Source organism: Phocoena phocoena, chromosome 19, assembly GCF_963924675.1.
Source record: "Phocoena phocoena chromosome 19, mPhoPho1.1, whole genome shotgun sequence".
NCBI lineage: Eukaryota > Metazoa > Chordata > Mammalia > Artiodactyla > Phocoenidae > Phocoena > Phocoena phocoena.
In genome coordinates, this window is record NC_089237.1 from 41573280 (window position 1) to 41600285 (window position 27006).

Here is a 27006-nt window from a genome sequence, read left to right on the forward strand (position 1 = left end):
CTGCTTCTGCCCTAACAACCCAGGGGATATACCTACCTCCATCTTCCAATAATCGTTTCCAATGAGTGTGGTCCCTGGTTGCTCTAAATTGCACAGAATTTGAGATTTCTTCCTTTTCTTTTTGAAACTCAGTTTTGTTGTATACTAAAACATACCAATGCAAACATTTTAGGAATGTACCACACTCTACGCAATCACCCACTTAGCCACTGACCCACCCACACAAATGACCCAAGCAAAGGATGGTCCTACCTTGGAAAGTATCTAAACCAGAGCTCTTATTCCACAAACGAGGACACTGAGATTCAGAGAGGTGTCTTCTGAAGAACGAGAGCTGCTAATGGTAGTCAGACTGCAACTCATCTCTGCCTGTGACAGAGATTGGGGTGGCTTTCTCATGGCAGACGTACTCATGCAGGAGGTGATCAAGCTGTCTTACCCTCTCTCTTGGCCAGGGTGGGTTGTTGGAAGCTGAAGCAAACGTGAGCAAGGTCCTTAGGTCTGGCTTAACGCATCTCACAGTCAGCCATAGTGTAGAAGTCCAGCCAGGTCTTTGGGGGCTTCTAGATTTCCTGGTAGGTTTTGAAATAGAAGATGGTCCTAATAGAAACACAGGACTGAAGAGGTGCAGCTGCCTTAGAAAGCCATTTATAATAGATTTTCACTGAGAAAATGCAGTCTAGGTTCCAAAAGAATTTTCTAAGATCAACCAATGTATCTATAAATTGGAGACCACTTAAAACCCATTCTATTCCATTGAACCATTGTGCATTTCATATGTACATGTGCAAGGCACTACACCAAGCTCCTTGGTGTGTGTCAAGGGGGATATGGAGAAGTTCAGGACATGGTCCCATGCTCAAGAAGCCTACAGTTATCCCAGGGAGATGATACATAGATAGATGAAAAACTTAATAACAATATAAGGTAATGTTTGATGACAAGCTCAGGTGAGTGGAAGAGAAAAATGGATCACGGAACACTGGAGAAGGAAAGCAGTGTGCCATGTGGCTAAACGCTGGGGCTCATAAGTCAAATGACCTGGATGAAATTGCAGCTTCCCCACTACTTAGGTAGCCGTGCGCAAGTTACTTAAGTTCTCTAAGGCTCTTATAAAAGCTCTGGGCACTTTTGGTACCCACAACGTGTTAATTATTATTACTCTCTCTCAGTCTGAGTGTGAACCATCATTTTAAGGACGGAGAGGATGTGAGCAGAAGAGCAGGAGAGGGCTTCGCAGCAGGGTGACGGAATCGTAATGAATTATCCACGCGAGAAGCTCCACAAGACACTTTCGTAACTTTGTTGGCATATACCAAGCCCGGGCGGAGGCGGCAATCCTGGAAACTTGATTCCACCCACCTCCTACGTTCGCACGCCTCGGCACCGCCCCCCTGAACTCCCAGCGCCTGTCCCCAGAGGGCGCTGCCACCCATCCGCCTCCGCCCGGCCCAGAGCGCGCCCCCGCCGGCCGCCCCGCGCGTGCGCGCCGCCCAGGTGAGGAGGTGGTGGCCTTCGCCGCGGGGGCGGCTCCTCGGCCGGGGGGGGCGGGGCGGGGCGGAGAGGCCGGGGCGGGTGGGGCGGGCAGCCGCGGGGCCGGGGCCAGACAAGGCCAGAGGCGGGACCAACCGCCGCCGTCTCCGTCTCGTTGTCTCTTCCCCCACAGCGCCGGGCAGCCGCCGCGGGAAAAGCGGAAACTGCCGGGTGAGCCGCGCCGGACGAGAGCGCGCCGAGGAGCAGCGGGGCGGCCTCCGTCCCGCCGAGCCGCCGCGGCGCCCCCTTCCCCGCGCCCCGCCCCGACCCCGCCCGAGCTCGCCGCGCGCCCCCGCCGCCCGAGCGCGCCCACCTGAACCCGTCCGCGCCCACCTGAGCCCGTGCGCCGGCGCCATGGCGGAGCAGGAGAGCCTGGAGTTCGGGAAGGCGGACTTCGTGCTGATGGACACCGTCTCCATGCCCGAGTTCATGGCCAACCTTCGGCTCAGGTGAGGGCGGAGCGGCCGTGCGCAATGCCGCGAGCCTGCGCTTTCCCGAGAGGGGGCGCCCTTGCGGTGCGGCCGGATTGGGGGTGTAGGGGGTGCACCGAGCGCGAGGGATGGAGTGTGGCCGGATTGGGGGTGTCCGGGGTCCTCTGAGCTCGATGGTTGAGCTTTCCCGAGAGGGGACGCCCTGGGGTGCGGCCGCATTGGAGTGGAAGGGGCGTGCCGAGCTCCAGGACTGCGCCTTCCAGAGAGGGGGTGTCCTTGGGTGCTGTCCGGACGGGGGAGGGGGGTGTCGGGGGGAGGCAGCGCTTGGGGCCAGGCAGCTAGTGCGCTGCCCCAGGTAAGTACTGTGGGCGGGCCGGGTGACCTAATGGAAACAAGAGTAGAGGGAAATAAAAACTTTCGGGAGAGTCGTGGCGGCCGCAAGGCTCAGGGAAGACTGGAGGGTTATTTTGGAGAGAGGCTAGGGTCTCATCGCGGTTTCACACTTGGTTCTTTTCTTTTTTCGCTTTCGTCTTCTTTTTTTAGTTTTTCCTGGCGTGGTTCCATCGCGTCATTCAGGACGCTATGGAGTGATCCCTGAGCTGTCTGTTCCGGGACACTGGCTATTTTTTAGTTACTCTCTGAACGTAATTAGACGCGTTTCCAGACATCGAAGAGACTGCTCTGCTCGCCAGTGCCAAGATAAACTGTCTGAATTTGACAAGGCATTCATGGTTTCAGTTTTTTCAAGGAGTTGTGGATGGAACCCTTGTGTTACTGACATCCTTGAGAATGTAGTCACAGCTCAACGCCCCGGGATGGGCTTCCAGGACGAGTTTGTTTTAGAAAGGCTTCTACATGGGATTATTTCACTCCTGATAGAGTAATATGTAAGCAGAGCTTTAAAGTAGTTTGACTTTTTTTTAAAGAAAACATTACAGTAAATGGAGTTTCAAAATAACTGAGTTGGGGGGGGAGGTGTTTCCTGGAAGTTCTGACTCCATTTCTTGTAGGTTTTAAATATCGCTCCATAAATTTAAAAGTGAAAATCTTAATCTCGGTTTGGGTGCTTAACTAATCCCACTTCTCAGTATGAATTCCCCTGTTAACTTTTTTTTTTTTTTTTACGCGGGCCTCTCACTGTTGCGGCCTCTCCCGTTGAGGAGCACAGGCTCCGGACGCACAGGCTCAGCGGCCATGGCGCACGGGCCCAGCGGCTCCAGGGCATGTGGGATCTTCCCGGACTGGGGCACGAACCCGCGTCTGCTGCATCAGCAGGCGGACTCTCAACCACTGGGCCACCAGGGAAGCCCTCCCCTGTTAACTTTAAGAATTTTAAAAACTTTTTTAATCTTCAAAATTACAGTCCCCATAGGCTGCATCTGCTCTTAGCCAGGCTTCATTATGTCCCAGAGTAAGGAGCAGAGGCACAGACCGGAGTTCTACACCCACCTACCACAAAGGACTTTGAGCCAGTCCGTGTGTCTGAGTTTCCTAATTTGTAAAATAATGATCTCCAAGATTTTTCTGCCCTTACATTCTTTTTTTGCTTTCACATATCATTGGTTGCAAAGTCTTGTGAGGCTTGACTCTTAAGAAAGATTATTAATGTGAGCCTAACTTAGCTCAGAAGAGAACTTTGCACAGGAGAGAATTTTGCAATTCTGCATTATGCAGGGTACTTTAGGAGGTAAGGTGGGAGGGTCCAAAGAACCATCAGATGTGTCCTTACCTCTCAAAGACATGGCATGTTTATGAAGACAGGGAGCAAGGTGAAAATTTTTATCCACTTAAATAATAGGTCAGGAAAAACAACAGAAAAGTTAAGCTTTATAGAGCTTAGATGATTCTTTGCCAAGTAATTGTACAACCTAATTGTTCTGGAAGTTTAGCAGAGGGAGGGATGCCTTAGGGTGGCTCAGAAACACCATCTAGAGGAGAGGAGGGGTTGAGAGGAGTTGCAGAGGATGGGTAGGATCTGTGTAGGTGGAGAACGTTCCAGGTGGATAAAGTGGCCAAGCAGAGGAGTGGAGCTTAAAAGCCGACTCTTGGGTGTTCGTGAATAAGTTGTCCGGAGGGGAAGGAGTGGGTGTTGGGGAGTTGTGGAAAGAATCGCTGGCTCTCATCAGTATGACGCTTGGCTAATGCCCAGGTTTCTAGGTCTACCTTTATTCCCAGTCACCTGGTCCATCAAGATTCGGATGTTGTATGTGTCTCACCTGTGTGTGTACTCGACCAGTCTGCGAACTGGCTGCAAGTCTCAGCGCACGGGTTCAGTGATTGTTCATGGTTTATTTATAAGTTGGGAGGGGTTGGTTCCCAGGAGCCGTAAAGGGTAGCAGTGCCCTTGCCTCCTCCCCAGCTGTAAATCCTGATGACCCAGGTGGAAAGCAGGAATTTCCTATCAGCCTGTTGTTCCTCCAGACTGTTCCAGTGTTTTAGCTGTATGAGCCTTACTGTAAGGCTCGTGTGGACCCTTGGATATCTGTGTCCCTCTGCAGAAGGTGCTATTATGTCACTGTAGATCCAGGTGCTATTATGTCATGTAATGTTTTCATCCCCCGGAATATGGGTGGTTGGTCCATATGGGGTGTATATTTATGGTTGTATAGAGGCGAAATTTGAGTGTATTTCATCTCACAGTGGGTATGTGCGCACGTGCTCCATCATTCCTGCCTTCCCCAAGCTGCGGCTTCTCCTCTCGCTCCCGTCTGGAATGTCCTGTCCCCTGCTGTCTATCTGGCTCTTCTGCAAGGCCCCTTTCCTTCATTTATGGTCTGTGACATGCATTTAGGCACTTATAGCTACAGTTTCATGGGTCTGTGTCATCCAAACCAAATTTTAATTTTCCCTACAGTAGCACCCACTGTGACATTGTTTATAGAGAGAGAAAAAAAGGAATGTTTTGGTTACTTTTTTTTTTTTAAGCTTTTGTGTCATTTTCCATTTAGAATTATCTTCTTATTTTGCTACTAGTCTGGCTTTCTTTTCCTCTCTTGGATAAAAGCTTTATTTTTAGACATCTGCTACAATCAATGTCACTTTCCCCTTACTGTTATTATTTTTTAAAATTGATGTAGGCATGTGTCTGTGCCTGAGGGTCTGGATGGGGCAAGACTCAATGATGTGCATTAGTGTGAGTTAGCATATCTGAGAAGGAGTCTCAGTTTGTATTTTACGCTTATACCAGAAACTGCTGGTATCTTGAGGGCCGCCTTTTCTCCCTCCTAGGAGTCTCTTGCTAAGGGAGATTTGTTCTATTTATTTGCTTTTCCTTTTGGTGGAGGCACAGGTGTCGGTGGTTGTGGTGATGGTGGTAAGCTCCGCACTCCACTTCCAAGCGTCCGATCCAGGAGTCAGATGCCTGCACGAGCACCTCCAGCCTTCGTGGTCAGGCCTGGTTCCCGCCAAACCCCCGCATGGCCACTTGAAGGCCCGACCTCGGCATCCCCACCACGGTCTGCTTTCTTCCTAGCCGCTTCCCTTTTAGAGCCTTTGGTTCCTTTTCTCGTGCCTTGGGCCATTCCTGGACTTGAGTTCTAACAAAATTCACATCAGCCCTGCTGCACCCTGCCTCGCAGTGAGAGACCCGCCTGGTGCAGCCACGCGGAACATCTGGTCCTCACTGTGCCCTCACTCGCCACTTAGCCATCCTCGAGGAAGGAGGAATGCGGGCTGCTCTTCCTGAGGACAGTGGCCTGAGACATGTGCTTTTCATGTCACAGGTCGAGGAAACCCACTTTAGGCTTCCAGTTTCTACTTTTGTTGGTGGTGGTTCCTGTTTTGAGAATAAGGCATCTGCTCAGCCTGGTGTCTTGGTTCTTTGGAAATTTAATTTGTCCTCTTTTCGTACCGGTTTTTCTCTTCCATAAAAGCAGTGATTTGAAGCACTGTGTTTACCGAAGCTCCAGGCAACTTCTCACCTTTAACCTAACACAGTGTTCCTTTTGTACCTTTGCTTAGACCAGGCTTTCCTCAATCTTGGTGCTGTTGAAAGTGGGACTGGGTCATGCTTTGCTGGGGGGCGGGCTGCCCTGTGTGTTGTCAGATGTTTAGCAGCATCCCTGGCCTCTACCCACCAGATGCCAGGAGCACCACTCCCCTCCCATATGACAACCAAAAATATTTCCAGATGTTGCCAAATGTCCCCTGGGGGAGGGGCAAAATTGTCCCCAGTTGAGAACCACTGGCCTCAGCTGTTCTCACTCCCTGGAATGCCCTGGAATGTCCTCCCCCTACTCTCTACCCTCATCCCTGCCTGTCAGACTCTTCCTTGTCCTGCGAGACCAGTTCTGAAAAGTCTTTCCCAAACCTCCAAGGCAAGGGTTAACCATACCCTCACCTGTGCTCCCAAGATATATGGGCACTTGATCATAACTGTTAGGATTTATCATGCTATGTTGTTTTCTCTGCGTGTCTGCATTCCCACCAAATTGTGAGATTCCCCAAAGCCAGAGAGCCTGTCCAGAGGTGGATCCAGGTTGTGTGGTCCTTTGAAATTCATTACAATTGGGGAGGGGGGAACCACCTCTGAGAAAAAGAGTACAAATTATGAATGTCAGATTAGATACACGGCTTTGGAAGGGCAAGCACAAGTGAGTGGCTGTGAAGCAAACCCACCGCTAGCCCTTCTGCATTTTCTGTCATGCTCCAGAATTGGGCAGCTATGTGTTCAATACATCTTAAAGTGAATGAACTGGGACTCCCCTGGTGGTCCAGTGGTTAGGACTCCGCGATTTCGCTGCCGCGGGCCTGGGTTTGATCCCTGGTCAGGGAACTAAGATCCCACAAGGCACGCGGCGTGGCCAAAAACTAAAAAAAAAATTAGAATAAAAAACTACAATGAGTGAACTAAGCCGTCAAATGTGGGCTGACTGTTCTTCAGCCCATGGGATTCTTAACTTAAAAAAAGCATACAATCACCTCAAAATATTGTACTTAATTTAATACAACTTCAGTGTGTGTGGGGGGCGGGCAGGAGCCATGAGCTGCAGAATTCGTAGAAAAGCAGTGAACAGGCGCTCGCTCGCTCTCGCTCTCTTACTCGCCACACAACCTCTGTACTCTTTCTGCAGCTCTTTGATCATCTGGAAAATTCGATAGGACAGAGGGTCCCTCTTGCTTCCTGGGGCAAAAACCTTAGGTACCCTGGTGGTCCTCAGGCACATGTCAATCTGTGATTGGTTCAGGGCTCTCCTTCAAAGGAGCTGTAGTTAGATTCATAGGAGAGGTGAATGGCACACTAAATCTTTTTGGCTTGCATGTGAAATTCTTTGGCAACCACTTTTAGAGGCCTTCGGAAAAGGACAGTTTGCTCTGGGCCTGTTTTGCACATTGGCTTCATATTGGGACAAAAAAATGAGAGTTGGGGTTTCGGAGCTGCCATTTGGAGTGAATCGCCCAGCCGTCTTGTTTCCTTTCCTACTCCGTGACAGATTTCCAAGACTATTTTTATTCGGGGTCATTTGTTGACCCTGGAGACTTCTGCTGAATTTAGCTCCCAAACAGAGCCAGATGTGGGTGGAATCAAGCGCTCAGAAGCTGCTACTGGTGTGTTTCATCACAGGTTCTGAAGGGTTCTTCTTCTTCCTTAAAGAGAGCAGCTTTGACTTTTTGCTCAACTTGGAGACGAAAGTGGTGGATCTGGTGTAGATAGAAGTGTGTTTGTTAAATGGCTGGCGCAAGCTGTCAGTGTCGTGAATTATCCTGACGTGGAGAGCCGTTTGCTGACGTTTTCACCTCAGTCTGAGCCACCTCAGCAAAAAGGACTGGATCTCAAGGACTGGCCTCATTCTATGATAACTCTGGCATCCCTTGCTGTGTTGCCGTTGGGACTGGATTGGGTCGTGTGGCACTGCCAAGCCTATCTGGTGGGATCTGCTGTGAACAGTGGCTCCAGCCCCACTGGTGATGAGCCTCACTGACGTGGCCTATCAAAACGTCAGCTAGACTCAGGAATGGGTTCAGAGGGTAACAGCGCTTTTAAATATACATTGCAAGCCTCTCTCTTTTTGTCTCTTCAGTTCCTTGGTTGAGATAACAGTTTTATTTCCTCTGGGATGGAGGCTCCCTTCAGTTTACCTGCTATGTAATAACTGGGCAGATCTCTTAGTAGGCGGTGTTTCCCAAACTTTAGTTTTTGTCATTTATGGGAAGAAGAAAGGGGAGCACACGCTTGCATCGGAAAGCAGTGAAAAGAGCACAGGCTTCGAGTCCTGACTGGCCAAGTTCAAATCCCAGCTTCACTTTCACTCTTTTTAGCATGATACCTTAGGGTAAGCTAACTTACCTAAGCCTCATTTTCCTTATATATGTAAAATGATTGCCTCTTAGGGTTATTGGGATGAAACCACATGAAGTGTAAAAAGTGCCTGGTCGGTGCTTGGTACATAATTCCCTCCCAACTAATGTTAACTCTGTTTCTGAATCCTTCCCAAATGGCCTCACCTCCCTGCCCTGACCCTGAAGGGCTTGCTAATCTCACCTCTTCCTTCCTCACAAAGACAGAATCATTCGTTTTGGCTTCATTTGGGGGGCAGGAATGAAAAGTGTTCTAGAAGGGGTTGGGGTTACGTAGTGGAGAAAGCAAAAACACTGGAGATAAATAGATCTGGACCTTAATCCTGTCTCTGTCCACTACTACCACCCATGTGGGCTTAGACACGTTGCTTAGCCTCCCTGAGTCTTGGTTTCTTCCTCTGTAAAGATGAAGTGTTACCGCAAAGATTAAATTCTACTACCTGTAAAACACTTAGCGTGGTACCCATAGCATAGTATAGTAGATGCTCAGCAGACAGACGGTCCTCTGTCTCTCCTCTCCATCCCCTCTCAGTGCAGCCCTGTGGATCAAGTGCCCTTGTTGGTCCCACCTGTCTCCGTGACTGTCACACTCATAACCCTGTTCCCTCCAGGGTGTTCTCTGCTTTCATGAAGGTTGGCGGCATTGGTGCCTGAGATCTCCAGGCACTATAGATGGGTGATTAACTTTAAATATAGTCTTTAAAAAAAAAACCCTCTAACTTATTTCCTTATTTAACTGTAGACCTTATGTCTTTGTAATATAACCTCCTGGCTTTAAAGCTAGCAACTACTTGAATTCCTGCTGTGTGCTCATCACTACGCTGGGCACCTTGGTGGGGGTTACTTTATAAAAAGTCATTCTTTGCGGGATAGCTTAATTGGGAGTAAAAGATACCTTAATAAATAGATCAAGCTCAAGTAGAATATGATTGAACCAAAATGAATATTGCAGACAATCAGTTATTTTTAGGGCTTCCTAGAGAGAAGGAACCAGTGAAGGAGATTTTTTAAAGACAGAACTGATGACAAGGTAATTAAGAGTTGTATATGTTACGTACTAGAGTTCTCAGGGAATTCAGAAAAAGAGAAAATGGGATTGGGAGTAGGTAGACAGTGCTCTGTGGAAGAGGCAGAATGTGAGCAGACCCTTGTTGGAAGGAGAGAGAGTTTCTCATCGGGAGACACCCCTTTCCCCTGGGCCCTGATGTCCTAGCCCTTTGCTTTCTCGCCATCCACTTTCAGCCGCCAGTGGGCTGGCCATGCTGCCCGCCAGCTTACACTGCTCGAAAATATCCGCCACTACCCCCCGCCCCCCCGCATTGTCGGCACTTTGTTCATTCCTGTCTTATGCTACCCCCAGATTCTCCCAACTAGAGACTGAGTCAGGCTGATATGAATCCCCTTCCAAAGTCAAATACTTCTAATGCAGCCCAGGTACATGAGGGTAAATTTGCTGGGTCCTGTCTGTCTCACGCTTTGATGAGGCCAGTTAGAAGGAGGGACTGAGAATTTCATTTCTGAGTAATAATTTTGCAGCCTGTCACTGCAGACCTGGGATGGAGAACTGAACTCTGGCGGGAAGGATGGGCCAAAGATAGTATGAGCCCAGTTTATTCTTGGGGAGGCAGGCTCTGAGGACAGAGAGGGAGGGTGCCAGAGAAAAACTTGGCTCAATTAAAAAATTAGTCTGTGGCTTATCTTTGGGCCTAGAAGAGGAAATGGAAAAAAAAAATTTTTTTCTTCCTTTATTTTATGCCTAATTACAGAACTTTTAAGACTCAGCACCCAGACTGCGTGGTGAATACTATGGTCATTCTGTTGTGAGTTAGAGACATATGTGAGCCAGCCTGTGACTCTAATCATGGCTTTCAACATTTCTCGGTGAAATAGAATGGTCCACTGTTGGAAAGTAGGCCATTTTAAAGTAAGGGTTTCTGATAAGTGACTTTAATTGATGGAGAAGGGATTTGAGAGCCTCAGCTGGTTCCTTTTTGATACTTTGCCCACCTTCCCGTCTCCTCCTTGTCTCAGCCTCACCCCTGAGGATACCCCAGTTTGCATTCCAGACACAGCTGCTCATGGGGGAGTAGTTACTTTATGTCTCAGTGAGACAGTCTTCATTCTCCCCACGTTTCTGCCCCTTGGTGCACACAGTATGGAAATGGATTTCGCTTTAGTGAGATTAAAGCATTAATTCTAGTAAAGCCATTTTGCTTTAATAAAAAGATTGTTTAGTGCTGAACATAGCTTTTTTCCAAAAAGTACACAGGCCAATTCAAGGTTCTATTAAAACAAAACAGAACAAAACCTTCTGGAATAGATGGGGAAATGCATCAAGAGACAAACCCAACTTTGCTTTCATTCCTCCTCTCCATTTATGACCCACAGTCATATTACTAAGACTTGGGGGAAAAAATTACCGCTTACATACACCAGGGTCCCATAAGCGCTAGAAGCCAATGAATTAGTCAAAAAATGGCTTCATCTAAAACAATGAAGCAAACACCAAGAGCAATTCAAACAATTTTTTCCCCTCTGATCACAAAGTCTGCTTTGAGTAACTTGTACAATAGAGGATCATCCGTAGCCGGGTCAGGGCGATCCCGAAGGGCTTTGTCTCAGACCACTGCTTAGTGTTCGGTATAAAGTCGAGAAAAATTTCATAGTCAATTTAGATTAAAAAGTCAAACTGCATTAAAAAAAAAAAGAACCTTACACTTACTTTGGATCACCCTAAAATCAGTTATGTTTCAGTTTGGGCTTTCATGGACATCTCAGTCATTTAAAGTTTATTATAAGAATAGCCTTTGATCCTGAGGCTGAGTTATTTAGCCTGATTCTGCCATCCTAGCCTATGTTACTTGTCATTAAGAAGAAAACCTTTTAAAAATAATCCTCAAAAGAACATCTCTAGAGTAGTTCAGATGTCAGGAAGTACCACTGTGAGGAGTTTTTTTTTTTTTTTTTATTGCATTCAGCCCGTGCTGTCAACTCATACGTGTGTCCTACCTGTAGTCTCTAAGTCCCAAGGGCAACTTTATCTTCTTTATCTCTGAAGGCTTCTTTCCAGGCATTAAGAACAAAATGTTTTCCCTTCTATCAGTGAATGAGTAAATGAATGCATAATATTCCCACATCTTTGATTCCTGCCTGAACTATGTATTTTCCGGGTTTTATGTATTGTATTTTGTATATTTAAATAATCTGATTTTTCTGTTGTAACTCTAGTCTTTGGGGAGATAGGAAAATAAAGCTACTCTTGGGGGAGGAAAAAAGCCCTAAAATATATTTGGGATCCTTGTGAAATGATAGACATCTTTTTTCTCTTCAGAGACTTGTAGAACTCAGACAGGTGGAGCTTGTCATCCATACAACAAGGGGGAAACCTACTCGAGTGGTTCTGTAATCTCGTGTTGTTGCTTACCTTAGCAAGTAGATTACATTTTTACCAGCATCGGGAGGCCTTTGTATAACTTGGTATCCTTTGTTGAATGTCTCTAAAGGGACACTCTTTCATACAGCAAATCCAGTGACTCAGATCATATGATTGGTGCTCTTTCAGTCTGCATTCTGTGGTGTCCCGGGCCATGAGAAGCCGTCTTGGATGCCAGGTAGGAGTGGAGTAGGGCTTCAGCCCCTCTCCTTTCAACAGAGCAGCTCTGCATCTACATATTGGGGTTCCAAGGAATTTTTTTCTTGATGAGCTAATTTATTTTTAATTTATTTTTTCAATGAAGTATAGTTGATTTACAATATTATACTAGTTTCAGGTATACTACATAGTGATTCAGTATTTTTATAGATTATACTCCACTTAACGTTATTACAAAATAATGGCTATATTTCCCTGTGCTGTACAATATATCCTTGTTGCTTATTTACTTTATACAGAGTGGTTAGTTTCTCTTAATCCCTACCACTATCATGCCCTTCGCCTTTTCCCTAACCACTGGTTTGTTCTCTATATCTATGACCGAGGAATTTTTTTGTTTGAGAAGAAATGCTATCACATTGAAAAACCAGTTTGAAAACCACTGTTCTAGGTGCTTGTTTTCCAGATGGCTTTTAGTCTTGCAACTACACACACACACACACACACACACACACACACAAAATTAGAAATATTTCTAACCAAAATGATTTAAAAAGTGGCAGTGCGGTATGATATAATGAGCAAAGGAAATATTTCAGTTATCCGAACTGAAGCGTGGCTCTACTGTATGTACCCTATGACGTAAACAATGTACTTCAGTTCTCTGAGCCTCTACTGCCTGGTTTTAAAATGGGACTGATTGCTCTGGTGTGTGAAGCCAAGGCTGAGTTCCGAGCCGTAGGCAAAGTGCTAGTCCAAAACTGAGTCCTGCCCTTGGTATTTGAATTATTTGTGTGGTTGAACAAACCAGCGCATGCCGCATGGGTTTTTCCACACTGCATGCGCTTTATGATTGCTTGTTGATTCGTGGGAGGCGGCAGCTGTTGGCAGAATCTGTTACCATTTGCATCTCTGCCTCCTAGGTTCCTGGTTTATCTGAAACCGTAACTGAAAAGAAACCTGTTCTTTAACTTCATTTATCCTCGGCTGGTGGTTCTCCAGTTTGGCTTGGTATCAGAATCACCCAGCTCTTAAAATATCCAGATTCCCAGGGCCCTACTTCCCAGAGACTCTGATTTATTAAGCCTCACGAATGCCCAGTGATTCTCCTGTGCAGCCGGGTTAGGGACCACAATCCTAGGCTACTGGTTTGTCATCCACAGCTGTGTTCTGTTGAAGCGATATGGGATGTGAACTGACCGGTATAGTAACAAATGTATCATGACTTATCCAGATAATCAGTGTTCTTAGTTCTGTTGTGATTACTAAATCAATTTAATTATTTGATAGTCACCCTTTTGTTTGGCTGCTCTGCATCGCATGTGGGATCTTAGTTCCCCGACCAGGGATCAAACTTGTGCACCCTGCAGTGGAAACACAGAGTCTTAACCCCGGGACCGACAGGGAAGTCCCGAGAGTCACATTTTACTCTTCATCCGTACAACACCTTTTCCTTCACCCTGTGGTTATGGTTGTCTGCTTTTAGCATACCGTATATTACTTTTCTGTCACCAGATTTCCCATACCAAAAAAAAAAAAACCAAGTGTAATCATACCATCCTTATTAATACCTTGATACGTTTCCTTATAATATTTTGTACATATATAAATGTATATATTTAAAAATTTGGAATCTTCCTGCTTAAACAAGATATACTTTTGTAAACAGTTTTCTGATATGATGATGTAGTGTCCTCAGCATTCTTTTCGTGTCCTTAAGTTGTCGTTGAAAGTATGATGGCAGCCACAACGTCCTCATTCTTTTCTGGGTCTGCAGGGGCAACCCAGACAGACATGGTTTCTTCTCCCATAGAACCGAGGGAGACATGTATGGGGAGACATACAAAACTGGTAAACAACAAAAGAATAATTACAGGTAGTAATAAGTGCTAGGAAGGAATGAGCAGGGTTCCCTCCCAGGGGAAGTGGCAGTGGTGTGTGTTCATGCCACAGAGAAGGCGTTTTATGAGGAAGTTGACTTTAAGCGAGATCAGAAGGTCGAGGAATCTGCGTGGGGGGGGCATGGAGGCAGGTGTGGGGAAGGGAAATCAGATAGGGAAGGTTGGTTGAGGCCAGGCAGAATGAGTCACTAGAGGGGGAGGGAGGGAGCTACTGATGGAGCATTAGTCAGGACCACACTTTGCAAAGGGCCTTGGGAACGAAGGGCTCAGGCTTCAAGTGCACTGGAAAGCATTGAAGGGCTTTCCACATCCTGCAGTCGCTTCAGGTTGACAGCGTGCTTTTAAGTAAGTGTCTGGGTTCAGCTGCCCAAACTCCCCAGGTCTGGTGGCTGTTCTGAATGTTTGTTTCCGTCAACTTGGTGAGTGGAGTGAGTAGTTGGCAGTTGCTTTCTACACTTGCTGTTCAGCGATAGTAAACACACATACAGTTCCGTCTTGATCTGTCATATAACAGAGCTGTTTCTTGGAAGAGGCAGCCCCAAAACAGTGTTCTGTTGATTTGAAGTCAATCTCAATTAATGACTAATAGGCTACAGCTGATTTTGGGGAGCTGCTTTTTCTGATTTTATGCTTCAAGCAATAGGAGAAGGATTCTGAGCCATGAGTTCCCTGATGAAATCTCTGAGTTGTAGAACTTTAATGCCGGAAGGGAACCTGGAGGTTATCTCCCTGATGTACAGATACATGAAGTTAGGAACACAGAAATTATGTGACTTTTTCCCCCAGGATTCTTCAGTAGTCTAGTGGCACAGTTATAACTGGAGCAAAAATCTCTGGTGTCCTAGCTCTGTATATGTTCTTTTGCTTCTGTCTTCGTTACTCTGGATTGCTTTGCAATCAACTAGCAATTCTTTAACTTCCTTTTTCATCCCCCCCTCCCGCCCCCCCCTTAAAACAAACTTACTTAAAAAGATCTGAGCAGGTTAAAACAACGAAGAAGCTAACAATGTAAATATGAAGTAAATCTCTAGTTCTCTTACTGAAGGGCAACAGTACAAATACAAAATAACATTTTAGGAGCCAAAGATGAGGGTTTTAGGAGCCTGTGTTATGTGTCAACATCCACCTGGGCTCTATCAAGAAAAAAGGGGACTTGGAAGTTCTACCCTGGCTCATCCCACCTGCCCTGGAGGGGTGTGCAGTTCTCACTGCTTTATCAGTTAAAATGCCCCATTGGCTGCAGTGAAAAGAAAACCTGACCAAACTGGCTTACACAAAAAGGAAGCACATTATCTCACACAACCAGAAGTCGGTGATAAGAGAGGCTCTGGCCAGAGTCCTTAAGGGCTCTGGCTCCACTAGTCTGTGATTATCTCAGTTTTGTCCTTCTAGGGCTGGTTTCACCATCACACTGGCTGAAGATAGTTACAGCAGTCCTGTGCATCTCATCCAGACACGGTACCCTCCAAAGCAAGAAGAGGGACCCATCTGCTTGTCTTTGCTTCTTATTTAGGAAGTCCCTAGAAGACTTCCTTGTGTTTCATTGGTCCACATTTGCTCACATGCAAATTACTAAACCCATCACTGGTTCTGAGGAATGCGGTTATCATGATTGATTGAGAATGCACACAGTTATGTGGAAGGGAGTAGATACTGGAACAAAATCAGCTTCTTTTACGGAGGAATGGATTTTAGGGGAGAGAATAGGACATTGAATAGGCAACCAAGAGTGCCTACTCTGTACACTTTTATAAGCTGTGTAGACAGAATGATGTTAATTCAGAAAAGAATGCTCAGTGCGATGAGGGCACATGAAACTATGTCATTATGAAACTATGTCATTTTTAAATGACTGAAGGAGCCGTGGAAGCCACCTAAATGTCCGTTGATAAGATGAATGGAAAAGGAGATGTGGTACATACATACAATGGAATATTAGCCATAAAAAAGAACGAAGTAATGCCATTTGTAGTGATATGGATGGACCTAGAGATTGTCATACTGAGTAAAGTAAGTCAGAGAGAAAGACAAATATCATATGATATCGCTTATATGTGGAATCTAAAAAACTATGGTACAAATGAACTTATTTACAAAACAGAAATAGTGTCACAGATGTAGAAAACAAACTTATGGTCACCAAGGGGGAAGGGGGAGATAAATTAGGAGATTGGGATTGACATATATAAACTACTATATATAAAATAGATAACTAATAAGAACCTATTGTATAGCACAGGAAACTCTACTCAATATTCTGTAATGACCTATACGGGAAAAGAATCTTAAAAAGAGTGATATATGTATGTATAACTGATTGACTTTGCTGTACAGCAGAAACTAACACAGCATTGTAAATCAACTATACTCCAATAAAAATTAATTAAAAAGTAAAATAAAATGACTGAAGGAACAAGACAGAGGATGGGATAACTTTGGTGTGTTTTCCAGCATCACCAAGCAGTTCTCCACTTCTCAGTGGACACCAGCTGGGTGTCTAACAGATTTAATGTGCACAGTTCAGGTATTTTCTACAGATCCTACAGGCTAAGAGCTCAGTCCCACAAGACTGCCGCCACTTCAGACAGTAAGTCCAGGCTGCCACTTGTGCTTCGGATCAACCAACTGTAAATTGGAGGTTCCCATGACCCCTTCCTCAGATTTGATTTAATTTGCTAGAGTGGCTCGCAGAACCCAGGGAAACATTTGCTTATGTTTACCAGCTGATTATAAAGGATGCAGGTGAGCAGCCAGGTGAAGAGGTACAAAGGCTGAGGTCTGGAAGCATCCTGGGCACAGGAGCGCCTGCCCATCCACATGCTGCAATATTATAGACCAAACTAAAAGAAGAAGGCTGTGTATGTATTGGCCTGAACATACGCCACGATGTGTGATATTGGGTTGGCCAAAAAGTTCCTTCAGTTTTTAAAGAAAAATAAAAGACACGTTTTTCATTTTCACCAAGAACTTTATTGAACAACATATTCACCCTTTTGTTCCACTACCTTCTGCCATTTTTCGGGTAACTTCATAATTCCATCTTCTCAAAACTTTTTATCTTTTTAAGCAAAGAACTGTTCCAGGTAGCTTTTACAGTCTTCCAGGGAATTGCAATTTTTTCCATTAAGAGAATTTTGTAAAGGCCTAAATAAATGGAAATCCTAAGGTGCCGTGTCTGGTGAATACGGCGGATGAATCAGAACTTCCCAGCCAAGCTGTAGCCGTTTTTTACCTGGTCATCAAAGAAACAGGCAGTCTTGCGTTATCCTGTTGGAAGAGTATGCGTTTTCTGTTGACTAATTCCAGACACTTTTTGTCGAGTCCTGCTTTCAGTTGGTCTAATTGGGAGCACTGCTTGTTGGAATTAATCGTTTGGTTTTCCAGGAGGAGCTCATAACAGAGGACTCCGTTCCAATCCCACCATATACACAACATCACCTTCTTTGGATGAAGACTGGCCTTTGGTGTGGTTAGGGGTGGTTCATTTCGCTTGCCCCCTGATCTCTTCTGTTCCACATTGTGGTACAGTATCCACTTTTCATTGCCCATCACAATTTGTCTTAAAAATGGAACGTTTTCGTGACGTTGCAGTAGAGAATCGCATGCGGAAATACAGTCAAGAAGGTTTTCTTCGCTTAGCTTACGTGGAACCGAAACATCAAAGCGACGAACATAACTGGTGCAAATGATTTTCAGTGCTTGGTTTGGATATTCTGAATATGTCGGCTGTCTCCCGCATGGAATAACGTCGATTGTTCGCAATTACTGTCTCGATTTGATCGCTGTCAACTTCAGCTGGTCTACCCAGCTGGAGCATCGTCCAGCGAGAAATCTCCAGCACGAAACCTCACAAACCACTTTTGACACGTTGGACCAGTCACAGCACCTTCTCCATACACTGCACAAATCTTTTTCTGTGTTTCAGTTACATTTTTACCTTTCTTGAAATAGTAAAGCATAATATGACAAAAATGTTGCTTTTTTTCTTCATCTTCAGTATTAAAATGGCTACACAAAAATTCACCAATTTTGATAAGTTTTTTTTTAACTGCACGCTGATATGACAGCTGTCACAATACAGTCTAACAAAATTGTTTCAAATGAAGTTAGACGACTAAGTGCTACTGGAGCCATCTTATGGAAAAAAACGAACGAACTTTTGGGGCAACCCAATATGTTTAATGAAATAGGTGGTGTAATTCCATTTTTATAAATAAAGAGGTGAATGGTATCCCTTCCTGTTTTAAAACAAACAAATAAAAAACAAAAAGCAAGAAGAGCCTGGGGCATCTTGCTGTGCTAGAAACAAAAGAAGTCCTCAAGGAATGATGGACAATGTAAAGAAGATATAAAAACCAGCTTGAAGGAGCTCCCTCTGGCTAAATCTGGATCGGCTTGAGCATCCAATTGAAATAGGAAACCACGAGTCCATACTTACATAAACTAATCGGCTAATATCTTGAAATTTGTTGAGGAATGAGATCTAAGTATCTCGTTCTTAGTATCTCACTTAGTATCTCCCTGCAAAATACTCATTAATTAATATCAAAGAAAAACTAGAATATTGTTGCAGTAGAGAAGCCTGGTAGACACCCCCTAAGTAAGTGAGCATAAGGGACTGCATCAGTAATGGAACGAGTCAGATCACATACTACGGGCACAGATGCAGTGAGAGCACAGTATCGCATCTTCTGAGACATTCTTGCTAAAGATGCATAACCTGGCTCTAATCAGAGGAAACATCTGGCAAATTCAAATCAAAGGACCAAATAACTGTAATCTTTAAAAATGTCACATTCATAAAAATCAAGGAAAGACTGGGGAGCTATTCTAGAATGATATAACAACTGAAGGTAAAGCAAGATTCTGAACTGGATTCTTTTGCTATAAAGGACATTATTGAGACACTTGGTGGAATTGGAATGGAGTTTGAGAATTCGTTGTTGGTAAATGTATCACATATTTCCTGATTTTGATGATTGTGTTGTGGTTACATAGGAGAATGTCACTGTGGGAAGCACATATGAATGGGTGGTAGGGCATCAGGTCAGCGCGTTACTCTCAAGTAGCTCAGGAAGAAAGAGGTAGTTGCAACTTTTTTGGTTGCACGTTTGAGATTAAAAAAAAAAAAAAGTAACTGCTACCTAGCCATCAAATGAGTTCCCAAAGGCAGTAGTGAGCCTCTGGTTGTAGGGATTCATTGAAACAGAAGTTGGAAGTTCACCCGCTGAGGCCATTGCAAAGGGATGTTGTACACCTGGAAGGCTGGTCTATGTGGCCTCTGAGGTCCCAGATGCTAAGATTCTGGGTGTCTACATATTTTAAAGTAATAGTTGAATTTATTAAATGATGTTTATGCCTTCAGTTATTGCAAATCAAAGGAGCTTGACCTCATACCAATCAGCAGGTGTTATTTAAAACACTTTGCTAGAGGGCTTCCCTGGTGGCACAGTGGATAAGAATCCGCCTGCCAATGCAGGGGACATGGGTTCGATACCTGGTCCAGGAAGATCCCACATGCCGTGGAGCAGCTAAGCCTGTGCACCACAACTACTGAGCCTGCGCTCTAGAGCCCGCGAGCCACAACTGCTGAAGCCCGCGCGCCTAGAGCCCGTGCTCCGCAACAAGAGAAGCCACCGCAATGAGAAGCCCGCGCACCACGACGAAGAGTAGCCCCCTCTCGCCACAACTAGAGAAAGCCCGCACGAAGCAACGAAGACCCAACGCAGCCAAAAATAAATAACAAAATTTTCAAAAATTGAAAAAAACCCAAAAATACTCTTTGCTAGAGACTTTGTATGCTAAGGACTGTGTATGACTCCCTACAGGAAACGTTCATGATGTCATTGGGTAAAAAGGGCATTGACATAAAAAAGAACCTGACCCCCATACAGTAGTATATAATAAATACCAGATCAGTGGGCCCGATATTCTACAGTTCAGACTGGGGGATGTTTCCGTGAAGGCCTTTAAAGAGCTGTGGGATGGGGCTGGGTGCTGGTGCATGAGTAAGACTTAGGTATGCACGGAGTAAGAGTGGAAGGGGGACATTCCATGCAGAGGTGCCTCTGTGAAGGGGCACAACGTGTTCAGGGACAATGAGAGGACCAGTCTGACAGGTTTGGAGGGTGCCTATAGGAGAGCCCTGCTTAAATACAGTGTAGTCAGGGAGACAGGACTAGCTTCCAGAAAAGGGAAGATGGGGAGGAAATCAGGCACTGAGTTAGATGGTTTTTTAATTTGTGAAATTCATTCATTCACTTCTCTCTTAATGCATTCAGTCCTACAAGATAGGTGTTGCACTCATTATACGAATGTGAAACATTGCATTCAGAGAGAGGAAATGACTCTCTGAAAGTCACAGAGCTGATTTAAGAGGCAGTTTGAATCGGAAGCCAGATCAGCATGACTTCAAAGCCCGTAACCCTTCCTCTACCCCATCTGCTTCTTACACATGGGAAAGGAATAGAGGGCAGTGCTGCAGACTGGGCTTGCTGACTGTGTGTGTAGAATATTGGAAGGAGTATTGGGAAAAGGAGAATGTCTCTCAATACCTCCTGTCACGTTGAGATTGAGGTGCCCGTGGGACATGCCGTGAGATTATTGGAAAAGAGCATGAAGTGTGAGAAAAGGGCCAAGGACTGAATCCTGAGGAACATCTATGCTTAAGGGACGGTCAGAAGAACCTCCTCACAGGATCCCGCAGAGGAGCGTCCAGGGAGGTTGGAAGTAAACAGGAGAGTGTGCTGTCACAGGAGTCCAGAGGAGAGGGTGTGGTTGGCAGAGCTGAGCACTGCCTGGAAGTCAGGGCAAACGCAGGTGGAGAAGCGTCCATTAGAGCCAGCACCAAGGAGGGCATTGGGGACCTTAATATGAGAGTGGCCTCAGTTGCGGGCAGAGGTGGAAAACAGTCACGGTGGGTTGAACGTTGAAGGGGGAGGGGAAGGGAACTAGCAATCGTGAAAGGTGAGAAGGCTTTCAGGAAGTTTTCTCTGAAGGGAAGGAGAGCAGGCCGTAGCTACAGGAGGTGGTGGATGGAGTTTTGCTTTTCTCTTACTTTTAAGCCTGGAAAGTTGAATAGGAGTAAATGATGATGGGAAGGAGGCAGGAGAGAGAGAGAGAGAGAGAGAGAGGTTTGAGAGAAGAGAAGGGTCTGATGCAAAAGGTGAGACCGCTGAGGAGATGGGCAGGGTGGGGGGAGGGGAACGGAGGCACCTTTCACATTGTCTACACTGCCTGCTTCCCCCCACCCCCATGCACCAGAAGTCTCCGTGTGCCCATGCAAGGTGGCCTTACTGACCGTAGCTTCCTGCTCCCCGCCATTTCCAGAACACATCATCCACAAAGAGCATCTGCTGCACATTTGGAACAAGGGCAGCGAAGGAATATTCTGTTTAAAGTGGCTCAATTCAGTGCTGTCTGTTTGTGCTCAGTTCAGTGCTCAGTTCAATGCTGTTTGTTCCGAAACAGCTTCCTTAAAAAAAATAGGTGTCCAAGGAGAATGAGGGAATGAGAATGAATACACTCAGGCCAAGAAAGCCAGTCCCGCCGAGAGCACGGCCTGGGCCAGCGTGGCCTTGGATGGGCCTCAGCCTCATCCACGGGAGTCTAGGCCACGCTTCTCAGGGCTGAATGTGTTTTGAAACACATGGTGTCTACTCTGTCATGGCCTCATTTACCACCATTTAATTGGGCATCTGAAGAACTATTTTGATCTGTGATAGCTGACAAAAACTGTTTTGAATAAATGAAGAGCAAAAAAAAAAAGTGCTAGAACTGTATGCTAAGATGTTAAAATGCAAGACGGAGTGAGAGCCCAAACTTGGGAAGAACACAAGTTTCCATCAGGAGTGGGATGGAAAAATAAATTGTGGTGTTCATACAGTAGAGGAACTAGATAACAACAGAAAGGAATGGACGACAGCTCCGTGCGTCAGCACGAATGAATCTCACAGCCATAACACTGAGCAGAAGAAGTTGGACACAAAACAAGTCCCTACGCTGTACCTTCATCAATATAAAATTCAAACCCAAGCAACACTGATCTGTGGTGCTGGAAGTCAGGGTAATGGGAGTTTGGGGAGAGGAGAGGGAGCAGTGATTGGGAGGAGGCTAAAGCGGGGCTTCCGGGCTGCTGGGCATAGTCGTCTTAACACAGCAGTGTCGCCCAGGTGTGTTCACTTCGGTAATCATCACAGTGTGCTCTCATGATTTGTGCACTTTTTTTTTGTTTCTTTTTTTGCGGTACGCGGGCCTCTCACTGCTGTGGCCTCTCCCGTTGCGGAGCACAGGCTCCGGACGCGCAGGCTCAGCGGCCATGGCTCACGGGCCCAGCCGCTCCGCGGCATGTGGGATCCTCCCGGACGGGGCACGAACCCGCATCCCCTGCATCGGCAGGCGGACTCTCAACCACTGCGCCACCAGGGAAGCCCGATTTGTGCACTTTTATGTATGTGTATTATGTTTCAGTAAAATGTGTTTTTTAGAAGAGACAATAAGGAAATGGTTGAGGAAACAATATAAAAATCAGCAAGCAATTCAGAGTTGGTGGAAGTCCTTTGACCTTATGCACGGCACCATAAATCTCATTGCAGCCAGTGAGGATTAACTGTTTATCAGTGCCAGCTGAAGGGTGGCATGACTGCAGTGGATTTGCAGAGACTGGAAGAGCAGCTACCAGGTACGGCATCTGTGCATATGTGTGAGGTGACATTCACACACGATGTGTACACACTTGTATACCAGGCGTCGGTGTCTCAGAGAGACCAGAGTGCAGATACTCGGTATAGGGTGTGGATTCAGCTAGTGTGCTCACACCCAGCAGTGTCCCAACTCCCTATCTGCAATTTGTGTGTGCTATGGGCATAGTTACAGGTTTTACTGGGCTTCTTCAAACCTTTACTCTATGTTTATTGCTTCCCTTCAGATTACTTTCTGATTTCGTTTTGAGTCTCGGATGCCTTCAAGAATTGCACACTTCTGAGATGTTTTGAATCCCCAGCTCTGCTTCACTGGCTCAGTGGGTTTGTGTGCAGAAAGTACAAACTGATTCTAATATTAGTTTGTCAAATAAAATTAAATCTCTAACCACTGCATAAAGTGTATAGCGTATCCCAAAGTGAGGCAGAATTATTTTTGGATTATTTGTTGTTGGCAGCTGGCTTCATCAATGATTTCCTGCCTTAGGCCAGAGAAAAAGCTAAAGTTGTTTTGCTTGGATGTGCAAGCTCGTTCACTTGCAGGTTTATTTCAGGTGGAACTTTGCTTTTTTGGAGGAGGGTGACTCACTTGTGAGGAATTTTGAGTAGTTAAGCAAGGAAGAGATCTGTTTTTCAGGGTTTCATAAATTGTCAATAGTCTCTACTTTGCCAGGATCCATGTTTATTTCTTCATAACTCCTTATGAGTTCGATCTTCATGAAAATTCTGGTTAATAAATTTAAATCCCCAAGGGTTACCTATTGCACGTGTTTGGAATGAATGGAGAAGAAACTCTCCATGAAGTGAAATGGAGATTTTATTTTTCTTTAGTTCAGACTGATTCCAGTATGATTCCAGTTGTTGACATTGCTGGTAAAAAGAGTATTTGACTTTTTCTGTTTTTAGGAAACTAAGACAATTTTTACCTATATTTGAAATCAGTAGCTCTGAAAGGTGACTTTCAAACATGTGCCTCAGAGAGAAAAAAAAAGTTAGGGAAAGATTCTTATGAATTAATTTAAAAACGTGTACACTTCCGAAGTGACTACAGGATAGCTATGTAAACTTAGGCCGATACCACACTTCATAATGTTCAACTTATTACAGTTATTTATTTAGTAAATTTTCCACCTTGCATATGTTGATTCTTAGAGCACTAGTTAAGTTGTGTGGAAAAAAAAAAATCCATAATTTGTTGATGCATCCTGTACTTACCTTATTACCCAAAGTAGGAATATGGGGACGGTGTGGCTGTTTACCGAGACTAGAGGGAAGAAGATTTGGAGTGTGGGAAGGAGGCTAAGACAACAGGTAGAGGCCAGGGTTCTTGTGAGTCATCACAGGGAATTGTCTAGAAGCCACATGGAAGCACAGTTCTAAAGCTTAGAAGAGTGACCTGCGCTAGGGACATAGGTGTCAGTCATCTGTAGATGGTGACATTTGGTGCTTCTGGAGTACATGAGATTACCTGCTGGAGAATGGGCAGGGTGAGAAGTGAAGGCAGACATCACCTTTCAGGAAAAAAGTTTGGGCCCTCCTATGGCATTTGTTTTTCATACCTGGGTTTTTTCCTCTCAAAATACAAATGATCCCTGTCAAAAACTTGGAAAGTGCAAAAATATATAAAGACAATAAGATTGACCAATAATGCAATTCTCATTTCCCAAGAAAATCACTGTTAACATTTGGAATATTTCTTTCCAGACTTTTTCCTGTGCACATGCTTTCCACACAGTTGAGATACCGCTGTGTAGACAATTTTGCATCATATTTTTTTCCACTTAACATTAGTTCAAGCGTAGTGTCATCTTGTTAAAATCATAAGTAACATTGCATTTAGTATTTCTGTGCAGGAATTATTTCTCCTTTCGTTATTTAGGATTGTCTTCTTAGCACAAATTCCTAGAGGTAGGATAACTGGGTTAAAAGATACGAACAATGTAAAGTTTTACATTTTATTAAGTGTTTTTCAAAATTTTTTTATCAATTTCTACTATGAGCCATTCTACAGATGGCTCTAATGAACATTTAAGGGTTTCACTGGAGGAAGAGTTAATAAAAGAAATAGATGAACCAGAAAGTAATGGTATGAGAGAAACTAATAAAAGAGAGCATTCCTAGAAAGAAACAGCAGCAGTAGTAAATGCTGTAGAGAGGCCACATAAGCAAAGGATAGACGGATCCATCGGGTTTGGTGCCTGGAGGCATCGGTGTAATGGTAGGGTGCTCGCCAGGTTTACAGTGAGCTGACAGATGGATGAAGTAGATATGGTTTATTCCAGAATCATAGCTGTGAAGGGCAGGAGAGAGAGCGTTATTAGGTAGAGGGGCTGCGGAATTAATAGAAGGTGTTATGTTGTTTGTTTTTAAAGACGGGTGAGACGTAGGCCTGTGTGCAGGAATTGATGCTGGAGGACGGGAGAGAGGACGGGGTCCAGAGCCCTAGGGCCACCTCTTTTTCAGAGACAGGAGGAAGGGTGGTCAGGATGGGAGTGGATACAGGTAAACTGGTAGGAAGTTGGAGGAGTTTCTGTCTAATAGATTTATTTTTCTCTGTGAAACAGAAGGCAAAGACACTGGCCGAGAGTGAAGGGAGTGGTAGGAACATGAGCTCAGTGATGAGGTGAGGGCGAACAAGTTTACATTCTGATGCAGGTGACAGTCCAGGGAGCTGTCTGAGGACAACCGTGGGGATCACCAAGTTGAACCTTCACCAGCGCCGGAGGTTTTCCTGAGGTTGAAAACCACATATCTGTAGCGTTTCCCATCTGTCAATCTGGGGGATTTCTCTGGCAGTACTTAACAGCCCAGGTGCAGGGGAGAAGCAAAGTAATCAGTTGGTCCTCTGAAAAAAATTTTCCTTGCAAGTATATTTAATTAGCTTTAAAGTACAGGGAGGTTTATTCTCTCATAAACAAGAAAAAAGAGATGGATCGACTCCCATGGTAAGCTGGTGATCGAGCTCCATCCAGACCTTGATAACTAACTACTCTGTTCCCTTTGAATTCACTAACGCTTGTAGTTAGGTTTTAGAAAAAAAAAAAAAATTTTTTTTTAAGTGCTGGTAAAAGAAAAGTTGGCGTATCCTTGTATGCTAGATCGTAGAAAAGTAAACAACAGGGCACACAGTTTAAGTGAGGAGAAAGAAAAAGAAAAAGAAAAGAAGGCATCATTACTATGCTATTCCTGTTCAAAACTGCTGAATGTTACTGGAGGGGCAGTAATTATTTAGTCATTGGAAGTTTTAGAGAAGCAATGAAAGAGAAGGCAGTAGAGCGCTCACAGAAGCCACTTAGTTTTTGTACTGCCCAGACATTTGACGTGAAGGATACTTTTTAAAAATTATCTTCAAATACAATTTCATTTCAAAGTAAAATGGCTGTGTTCTATGGTAGTATTGCTGTACAGAAGGTGAAAGGGCAGTACGACAGTTCGGGGCCGATGGTGTGATGTGTTAGAGGATGGGCAATTGTCCATCTAAACGTTAGTGGATAATTAGCATTATGTTTATGAGAAAAGTTCACAGAGTTTGATTCACTCTTCAAGTATTATAAAGAAACAATAATTTTTGTATCCAGCTACCTTTTTTCTCTCTTACATGGTTTTGAGTGAATCAGTTTTCAATGGATGCAAACAACCATTCTCTGGAACAGTAGCTATTAAAATTGGTTTGAAAGCTGCTTGACAATGATGAAAAAAAAAATTATTTCCCAAAGGACTGCAGTAAGACTGATGATTTTTATGCTAGTGGAAGGCCAGTTTTTACCACAAAAATTTCCCTGTAACCTTTCATGATTGAAAACATATTACTTGCTGTTCAAAAACACAGGCAAATTAGTGAGGAGAGTTTCTAAAATAAGTTCAAGGGTTAGACATATACTTTGCGGATGACATGTCATGATAGTAAAGTGTATTTCCTTCTGTGTTTTGTTTTAAACTGTAGAAAGTATATGAAACACCACAATCAGGCTTCAGACATGTTTTTACAGCTGTAAAACGAGCACAACTAATTTTTTTTTTTTTTTTTTTTTTGCGTTATGTGGTCGTCTCACTGTCGTGGCCTCTCCCGTTGCGGAGCACAGGCTCCGGACGCACAGGCTCAGCGGCCATGGCTCACGGGCCCAGCTGCTCCGCGGCATGTGGGATCTTCCCGGACCGGGGCACGAGCCCGTGTCCCCTGCATCGGCAGGCGGACTCCCAAGCACTACGCCACCAGGGAAGCCCACACCTAATTTTTAAGGGACTGTTTGTTTCAAGTGTCTATGTCTTACTCCAGAATGTTTATTTCTCACGGTGTATTTCTTCTCTTATTTTATAATATTTGTTTATCTGACTTTGCATGGGTTCATAGGAATGTCAGGGAACTTGGCATTTCCTTGTTCATCTAGGAGCCTCTTCATTACAGGGCTGTTCTCTTAAAACATATATTTTAAGGAGCAAATGTGAGATTTGGGGCTGCTGGGGTGAGTGAGCCCAACTACAGACTGTGACAATAAGGGTGTAGCAGATAGTAGCTAGATACTAACTGCCCCAAGGATTCACGCTTTAAGTAG

General features: G+C 44.9%; 1 protein-coding gene across 1 annotated transcript in view; it reads left to right on the top strand.

The window, feature by feature from the left end:
* The first annotated feature begins 1887 nt into the window (after window positions 1-1887).
* The window catches only part of MYO1D (myosin ID), a 341349-nt gene continuing 316230 nt past the window's right edge, over window positions 1888-27006 (top strand). Inside the window, exon 1 of the mRNA XM_065896475.1 lies at window positions 1888-1982. Coding sequence (XP_065752547.1) covers window positions 1888-1982 — 95 coding nt within the window. The remainder of the gene's footprint in view (window positions 1983-27006) is intronic.